Source organism: Petaurus breviceps, unplaced genomic scaffold (genome assembly GCF_028583685.1).
Source record: "Petaurus breviceps papuanus isolate PSGF00001 unplaced genomic scaffold, PetGlider_PUasm1.0 140, whole genome shotgun sequence".
NCBI classification, from domain to species: Eukaryota; Metazoa; Chordata; class Mammalia; order Diprotodontia; family Petauridae; genus Petaurus; species Petaurus breviceps.
Genome location: NW_027185698.1, coordinates 52,642,135 through 52,651,989, shown reverse-complemented (window position 1 = coordinate 52,651,989; position 9,855 = coordinate 52,642,135). Strand labels below are relative to the sequence as shown.

Sequence of the window (9,855 nt, the reverse complement as noted above, 5' to 3'; positions counted from 1 at the left end):
CATAAAAATAGACCAAAAGTAAAAGCTAGTACTTCTGTATGGTACTTTAAGGTTTGCAAAGACCTTATTTGCAAAGACATGTATTATACTCATTTGATCTTCACAACCTCATATGAAGTAATAAAGTAGATATTATTTATCCCCACTTTACAGGTGAAAGAACTAACACAGAAAGATTAAGTCACTTGCCCAGGGTAACACAGCTAAGGCAGAATTCAAACTCAGATCAGTCTGATTCCTAAGTGTGTCATAGGCACCATCCACTGTGACACCCACCTGCCATGGACATAAAGGTAGTTTGTGGATTGTAGACCCCTATACAATAATACAAGTCAGATTCTATTACAATGAGTTCCTAAGTTGCATGGGCATGTTTTTGTGTTTTGACTGAACAGAAATGGGGTTTGGAAAATTTTGTCTGTACTGAAATGTTATATTAAAATGTGAACATACTTAAGCTTGACACACTTTTACAAAACTCACTGTACTCCAGTGAACATCAGTTTCTTTTTAATAAAGCAGAGGAAGGGAGGTGGGACTAAAACTAATCTGTGAAGAAAACTATATATATGGCAAAGTTCCAAGCATTCAAGGAATGTTCTCTTCTACTGTCTGGGCAGTTTCCTCTACAAAATGAGGGTGTTTGGACTTAAGTGATTACTAAGGTCTGTTTTTAAGCTCCAGACTCTAGAATTCACCTTTTAAAATAGGCTTCATTGAACTCATGAGCACATATATACCTAGTGTATTCTAAGGGTGATCTGATTTTATTCTATGAGTATAACACCTTTGCCTTATTAAACCCACCTGCCATTCCTTCCTGAGCTCAAATTTAGGCTTAAAGATCCCATACCTCTATTATGGACCATCGACCACTCTCCCCCACACCATTGCTTTCCTAGCTCTGCCTTTTCCTCAGTTCAGATTCCCATTTCCTCAGTCACCTTCCCATTTTGATCAAGAAGACAGTGTTATCTGGTTGTCAGAAAACAGCAGCAGCAGCAGATCAGTGAGAGGTGAGTGAAAGGGGGAAGAAACATGAAGACAGAAAAAAGTTACACTTCTGATTTCTCACCCAGAATACTTCAGACCTGGTACCTCTTGGGCTTCTACCTGGCAATAATGTATGGAATTAAGAGGTAGTCAATGGAAAACCTCAAGTTGTTTAGGTAAATAAAAGCAAACCAGTGAAAGTATAAATAAAATTTTTAATACCTATAATTTCTTTTATACATCAATTGAAAAACTTTCACTTATATTTTCTGCATGTGCAAAAGTATTCTCGCACTTCAACGGCACCAGAAAGACAGCTATGTAAAAGGGTTTTTTGTTTGTTTTTTTCACACCTGATTTGTCACATTGTGTTCAAGACACAATGATTTTCAACAATAACCTCAAGGAAAATCTAGGGCTACCCTCAATTATACAAACATATTGCATCGTGTCCGCTCACCAAATGTTAGTCTGATACATTCAAACATCGATAATAAAACAACCAGTCTCTCTTCATATATTTATTCTCTCTCCAAGTGTGTTTTGGTCTCCTACTATACTTCGGAAATGTTCTGCAGCCACTTTTAAATTACAAAATGCAAAACAGAATAAAAATAACTTTTCTCAGAGAAAATCTTAGATTCACATAAAAAATTAACAGCTTCTCATAGACAGATAATCTGAGATACTCCTCCAATTCCCACTTCTTCACAGCATACAGTCTTTTATCTAAGGCTGCCTGTGATATGCAGTACCCTGGCCTCCAAGTGGACATTACATTTCATTTACAGTATACAAAGACAAAGAATTTCTGGAAGTAGCTTTAAATAGAAAGTGCCCTTACTTTGACTTAGCAACAGCATAGACAGTAATTGTGCAATCAAAGCCACACTGGGGTTTTATGAAAACTACTTTCACATTATTAATTTCAGAAATGCTGCACCCATTATAGTTTTTTTTAGTACTTACTACATTCACAAATTAACCTCACCTAATAAAAAGGCACATTTTCAAATATTGAATAAAAACATCCCCAAATAAAAAAAAGAATATACATGAAAATCAAACACTTGATGCATGATCCTTTATGAATAGCAACCTATTCTGGTTTCTTAGCTTCTCAAGGTACATGAGCTTTCCCAAAGTTTGGCAGGCTGACTTAAATTTTCTGGTGAGTAGCAGACAGGATTTAGAAACAAAGTCAAGATGAATACAAGCCCCAAGGCCTCCTCAAACTACAAGAGTTGGTAGCTGAAGCACCCTATTGTAATGCTGGTGTCGAGAGAGGCAAGACTCAAATCTGCCTCACAAACTGACCACGTTACAATGAGAGCTATGTGCATTCCCACGTACAAGGAAGGCAGAGTAACTTGACACAATCAACCAAATCCAAGAGCCTATAGGATGGGCTTTTACTATTGTATGTACTAATAACTACACAAAAACACTAAAAGTTCATAATCTAAAACAAGGTTTAAAGTCACTAAATTTGTCAGCTAAGTCAAAAAGTATTGTAGTAAGCTATTCCAGAGCCTCAATATTTTACAAGTCACACGGAAAAAAACTACTGTTTAAAAGGAAAAAAGCAGCACAGAAGTGGTAAGAGAAACAACATCCCAATCATCTCAGTTTAACAGGAAAAACCTCAGATGTCTTTTGAATCAGCTGCACTGGTGGTCTCTGTGGCTTACTGCATGGAGAGTGAAAAGGAGCCACCAGGATTTTATGCCATCAGTGGCTCATGAATGGACAGATGAATGGATGTTTTTCTAGTGGCAAAGAAAATGCATAGTTTTCATCAGGTCCAAATGAGACATGATCTTTCAAAGTTTTAAACTTTTAATTATGCAACTCAGGCATTGGTTTGCCTGAGTTTATAAACTTAACACAACAAAATGAATGTCAATGTATTCAGAGTTCAGAAGGAACTCACCTAGAGCAAACTAATTTGTAAACAGAATCATCTGGCCCCATTAAGAGATGCTAATTTATGACCACAATCTATTTATTGGATAGGAGAGAAACTCACACAGGTTCTTTATTCTCTTTGTTTAGTGGGAAGACTAAAAGTAAGGTGTGGGCAATCAAGGGAGGTACACAGAAAGTTCTGTTCAAAGAAATGAATATAATGACCAAGAGCCCTTACAGGACTGCCCCCACCCCACACCCTAGAGACACTATAGGTCAATGGAGAACATGTTCCACAAACAGAGAAGCTACCAATGTTCTACCATTTTCAGTTAACAGGTTAAGGTCCAGGCTTTTCCCTCTATAACATTATTTTATGGTTCAATTCTCTTGCTGATTTCTTGAGACTCTTTAGTTATTCTTTGGAAGCTAAGTCTTCTTGCTTGGAAATTTATGAAAAGGCGGCTCAATGCACACAATACATGGACTGAGGGATGGAGGATGAGATGGACAAAAATGAGTGAAATCACCCCTCGGCTTAATAAGAAAGCAATGCCGGGGACAGACTTTGTGGGCTTTCTTCACAGTGCATAGATTGAAATAAAGGTGCAATGCCGGCAAAATAGGTGATGTTTTTGATATAAAACTTACATTTTGTTTTCTGCCATTAAAGGATTGGTACTAAGTTATTTAATGCAAATTTTTAATACTGAGAGGCACTAAAAGTGCACCTTGGAGGAACTCTGAGGGGAAAACCAAGCCATATTTAGCTTCTATTTTAGATAGAATGCTCCCAAATCTAATGTTAGAATAAAGGAACTCCTTTATTTAGGAATACTCTTTTCTTCAATATAAAAGTGTATTTTTAAAAATAAAATTAGTCCACACAGTGACCTTTTCTACTTTACCTTGGCTTAGAACCAGGGTAATCATAAGAAAATTGTAAAGAAAACTGGGTAAAGAATATTCTTTTATCAAGAGGCATAGCTTATATAACTCCAATATAACACAAACATTTGTGATTGAAAATGCTTAGCATCCAATCCTCGGACAATGCAGAGTCCAAGATAATTTGTTACATTTTTATTTCAACTTCATAGGAATAGCAGCCATTCTGAAATTATGAACCCTATTCTATATTGTCAAATTATTATTTGAAGACCCCAGGATTCTCAAATACATTGGCCAGGGCAGATTCTTTTATTGCTGGCAACATTTGTGGAAAAGACTGACATTACAGGTTACTATTCTTAAGAGAAGCCTATGACATGATCTTACTGGTTCAGGGATGTCCTACCCAGGTATCTGGGCAGTAACTATGAAAACAGAACAATAATCCTCACTTGATTTTTAAGTGTCAATTAACGGGTGACTAGCTAACAACTGGTGAGTGGACTCCCACATCAGTGTGCATAGCTCATCAATATCATTGCTGGCATCTTTGAACAGCTAATTTCATATAAACATTCAAATGAATATTACATCTCATCTGCATTACAGATTTAACCCTGGCAAGTATTAAAAATAAATACTTTCTGTTCAAACCACAGCCTTGTTTTTTCCAGTGCTTCCTTTACATATCTCCTTCTCTAGTCCCAAAATAAAAACCAAAGGGAAAAAGAGTTGTTTTTTTTTTCCAGTCTGTAGAGAGTTCTCAATAAAGTGTTTTCTCCCAATGGCAAAAACCTGCAGCTAATGCAGTTTCATTTTCTTGGCTTTCCGACGCTTGAGTTCCTCCTCTTCACGTCTCATTTCTTCAAGGTCTTCTTGCATACCAAGTCTCAAGCTGTAAAAGAATAGAAATAATACTTTCTTATTATGCCATACAAGACAAATGCCTTCTTCAAAAGGCGGAATAGAATATAAGTAACAAACTACACTAAAAATGTTAAATGGCAGGTCATTTGGGCAGTGGAGCTTCAACTACCTAAGGAATGGAAGAGAACCATTTTGTGGTCAAGGGTCACCTGATGGAGGAGATAAACACAACTGAAGAAAATATGTAAGAAGAGCTTATTACTCGTTTGAGAGAACATATCACATGACAACTTTTACTAAGAATAAGGATGGGGCAGCTAGGTGGCACAGTGAATAGAGCACCGGCCCTGGAGTCAGGAGGACCTGGGCTCAAATCCTGCCACAGACACTTAACACAAAACTAGCCATGTGACCTTAGACAAGTCACTTAACCTCAATTGCCCTACCTTCTCTCCTCCAAAAAACAAAACAAAACAAAAAAAGAATGACCATAAATATTAAATAAAGATGCTCCCCTAAATATTCCATTTTGTTTATTCTGATTCTCCTAGAAGTGGTCATTAACTATCAGTCACTGTTCAGAGAACCGAGGCTTCACCCTGTCATGGAAGCCCATGGGAAGTGTTAGGAAGAAAGTATTTCTCTGTACTTTCCTAGTAGGAGGATGAATACAATTAAAATTCAAGCATGAAGCATCCTCTTAAGTTTCAGGTACTATATTAGGCACTGGGGAGATGGGCAATAACTTCAAAGAGCCTACATTCTTCCATAGGAATGGGGACATAGCTTCACAGATAAGTAAAGACAAAATAAAATTTTGGAGGCAAGGAGGAGCATGAACAACTGGGAGAATGAGAAAAACTGAGCCTTGAAGGGAAGTGCAGTAGAATTGGGTACCAGAGGAAGGGATAGATGAGAAAGGAGGGCATCTTAGGCTTGGCTGACAGCCTGTACAAAGGCACACACCTGGGAGATAAAACATGGTGTGGGGGGAATAATAACAAGCTGGTGGGTGGGTTGGAATGTAGAGTGGGAAGAGGGCAGGGAATAATGGGTGGAAATATAGATTAGAGCAATTGAGAAAGTCAATTATTGTTAAACAGATGAATCTGTATTCTATCCTGAGGCAATCTAGAGTCAGTGAAGCTAGAAAAGAGAAACAAGATGGTCAGAACTGTGAAGAATATCAATTTGCCAGCTGTTAAGATAGATTGGAGAGGGTAGAGGATGGAGGTAGGAACATCCACTAGAAGGCTACTGAACAGCCCAAGCGGGAAGCGATGAAAGCATCAATTAAGGTGGTTTCAGTATGAGTGGAAAGAAGGGGATGAAAAGAAAGAGATCTTGTGCAGGTAGAACGAATGACTTGGCAATGAACTAATAAAGGGTGAGGGTGAGAGAGTCAAGGTTAATTCCTAAATTGTAAATTTGGATAACTGCAAAAATAGTGGTGACATGTATTTACCTTCGAGTCACTCCACTGCTAGGAATATACTATCCCAAGGAAGTCAATGACAAAAAGGCCCCCAATATGTTAAAATATTTACAGCAGCACTTTTTGTGGTAGCAAAGAACTAAAAGCAAAGTAGGTGCCCATTCATTGATGAATAGCCAAGTAAGTTGTGGTATATGAAAGTAACAGAATATTATTATCTTGTAAGAAATAATAAATACAGGGGGCGGCTAGGTGTAGCAGTGAATAGAGCACTGGCCCTGGAGTCAGGAGGACCTGAATTCAAATCCAGCCTGAGACACACACACACACACACACACACACACACACACACACACACACACACAAGAAATAATAAATACAGAGAATCCTGTGAAGACTTATGTGAACCAATGCAAAATGAAATAAACAGAACCAGGAAAGTAATATACACAATGATAACAACAAGATAAATTGTTGCAACTGAAATTAAAGCACAAAGCTCCAAGCACAATCCATTTATTGGTAAGGCTAGCAGTTGCCAAAAGACCAGAAGTGAGGGTTGATAGGTCATTTTTATAGACAAAAGAAGGAGTATCTCAAAATTAGAAGGCAGCATCATAGATGGAAAAAAACAATATGAATGGTTACAAATCCCGTAGTATTGTAGATAGATACAAAGTTAGAAGCATCATAGGCTTGGGGAATATGACTGGTTAGAAAGTAGGAATGTGGAGTGAAGCAAACCCCTCCTCCCACCTTGTCACTAGGAAATTGCTGATTGATCACTTGAATCTTACAACAATAACTAATGGCATACAGATAACATATTTCCTTTAATTGTGCAAGTACAGCTGGTGAGAGATAGAGTTTCTTTTAACTTATAGGACAGCTAAATTTTAAAACTGAATTCAGAAAGGAAAATTAGTCATTATAGGAAAGCTGAACTTTTAAAACTGTGGACTTCTGAATTGGAAGACAAAGGAATGTGAGTACAGATAGTTATAAAAAATGTCAGTGGTGATACAGAATAGAATCAATTACAGAATGGAATCAAAATCAATTTGATTTTCTCAAAATATTAAAAAAAAAAACCCACCACAAAAATAAAAACAACACTGAGAAGTTATGACCAAACTTGGGATAATGCACATAAAGTCAGACTTTAATGTTACTCAGTTTTACAAAACCTTTTTTCTTTAGATTTCATTATAAAGGATGGCTCTCTGGGAGAGCAGTGGGAAGAATATAGTGGGAAATATAGGTGATGTAAGAATAATTTATTTCAAAAGAAAAATGGTGATGGCTTTGACAAGAATTGGGGAAATGTGGAAGAGGGGGTTTGGGAAGGAAAATATGTTAAGTTCTGTTTTGGACATACTGCCCATCATCTCTTTCACCTGAAACTTCCAAGACCTTACTGCTAGGGCTCTTCAGCACATACTGACCTGTACTTTTAGTTATTATTTAATGAGTAAAAGCTTGTCTGTGACTGGATTGTATTGTATGCTCCTTGAGGGCATGAACCCCATTTATACTTCTTTTTCATCCACGTCCTCACAGTCTCAATGTATTTGTTTGATTACCAGCAAGGACCTCTTGAAAAATGAAGTCCCAGGGGCGGCTAGGTGGCACAGTGAATAGAGCACTGGCCCTGGGGTCATGAGGACCAGAGTTCAAATCTGGCCTCAGACGCTTAACACAAGAACTAGATGTGTAACCTTGGGCAAGTCACTCAACCCCAACTGCCCTCCAAAAAGCAAAAAAAAAAAAAATTGTGTTAAGGGGTGGCTAGGTGGAACAGTGAATAGAGCACTGGCCCCAGAGTCAGGAGGACCTGAGCTCGGTTCCAGACTCAGACAATTAACACTCACACAAAAAATACTAGCCGTGTAACCTTGGGCAAGTTACTTAACCCCAATTGCCCTCCAAAAGGTAAAAAAAGAAAAAAAAGAAAAATGAAGTCCCTGCCTTGACCAAGTATGAACATACAGCTAGTCTGGTCACACTTCATCGAGCAGAAAGGACTTTCACATTACTGACATGACTGCGTTTTCTGATACATACCTCTTAGCTTCCTCTTTCTGCTGTTCTCTCCAGCTGCTTTCCATGTAACGTAAGGCATAATCACTCTCATCTTTATATCTAAGACCCAGAAACTAATGTTACAAAGATGTCCAAAGATCAACGATTTAACAAAATCACACGGTCTCATTTTAAAAAGTAAATAATGTATATTAGCTGACTAGGTAAACACACATTTAGTTTGGTACTTAGGGTACCACTGGTTTCTCTTGGGTGAATAAGGAAAAAAAATCAGAGACATCCAACAGACTGATACACCACGGTTTGTCCATCCGTCCCCCAAATGTTAAGACACTTAGCTTGTTCAATGCCTATACTACTGAATTTTATTTTTCTATGATTTTAATTATTTACACCTGACAAATATGACATAGCTGGGTCTTCACCAAACTTACTTATTGCGGTCATAGCCAAAGATTTCTCGAATATGTTTTGATATTTCTTCTTGGGGCTCTCCTTCATCATCGATGAAATCGTCCATTTCGGGGTCATACTCCTCATCCTCATCTTCCTCAGGATACCGTTTCCGGGCCACAGGGGGAAATGGGGACCTCTGAATGCCTGGGCAATTGAAAACCCATTATACTTTTAAGGGGACGATAATTGTTTTATAATAAAATACAAAGATAGACATATTCCACATGTTTAATGATGCACCTATCGAGTCTTCTTTAAAAGAAAAGATACCACCCTTGATTGCTCAGTAGGATGAGAGGTGTCTTTGAGAGATGAACTCTACCAAGCCAGCCTTAGTGTAAAATAACATTAATATTTTTGTCATTATTCAGTGATATATTGGGCTATAAGCGAGTCAGCAGGAATAGAACAATATATATTAGGATAGCCCATAACTTCCTTCTACAACTCACCTGCGATATGTTATCACTTCATGGATTCTGTTATCACCTGGATTCTATTAGTGCTTTCCAGCTATTTTTAATATGTATGTTTGGGCAAGAACCCTTGTCTTCTGCACCTTTATTCCTCCAGTACACAGTCAAGTGCTTCACGCTGGCACTCCAGAAACTCAACCCCCCAGTGGGCTCTGGAGAAGAAGCCCAAGAGGTGTCTCTTGGGGGCTACAAAGCTTAAAGTGTAACAGCCAAAGCTTCTCCCAGAGGGGTGGCTTCCATGGCACTTTTAGAGCCAAGAGCTAAAATCTCATATTGTAATCTATGAAGTTTGAGGCAGCTCTGATGAATGAGCAAGATGATGCCCCTGTCCTTCACCAGCACACAAACACACTGAAAGAAACTATACAACACATCCCTAGCTGCAGATGTCAATGTGGATATAGATGTTTCCCCATGGTGTGCAACACTCCCTCAGGAGCTCATCTTACCTTGTGGGTATACTGCAGGTCTGTAGCCAGGTGGAGGGGACCTCATCCCATTCATCATCCCATTGCTGGGCCGGCTGATGATATTCTTGGAAGAGATAGTTTCTGAAACAACTGTGCACCTGGGCTTCACAGGGGGGCCTGAGCCACTGACTGTCCGTCCTGGACCCCCAGAGCCGCTCACGGGTCTGCCAGGGCCTCCCGAGCCGCTCACAGGTCTGCCAGGGCCCCCCGAGCCGCTCATGGGTCTGCCAGGGCCGCCAGAGGTGCTCACGGGTCTGCCAGGGCCGCCGGAGCCGCTCACGGGTCTGCCAGGGCCCCCCGAGCCGCTCACGGGTCT

General features: G+C 39.1%; 1 protein-coding gene across 1 annotated transcript in view; it reads right to left on the bottom strand.

The window, feature by feature from the left end:
* Positions 1-1,188: 1,188 nt before the first annotated feature.
* The window catches only part of SPTY2D1 (SPT2 chromatin protein domain containing 1), a 22,579-nt gene continuing 13,912 nt past the window's right edge, over positions 1,189-9,855 (bottom strand). Inside the window, exons 3-6 of the mRNA XM_069072934.1 lie at positions 9,519-9,855; positions 8,572-8,737; positions 8,159-8,236; positions 1,189-4,687 (exon numbers count right to left, since the gene is read on the bottom strand). The exon at positions 9,519-9,855 is cut by the window's right edge and continues 1,508 nt beyond it. Coding sequence (XP_068929035.1) covers positions 4,594-4,687; positions 8,159-8,236; positions 8,572-8,737; positions 9,519-9,855 — 675 coding nt within the window. The 3' untranslated portion in view covers positions 1,189-4,593. The remainder of the gene's footprint in view (positions 4,688-8,158; positions 8,237-8,571; positions 8,738-9,518) is intronic.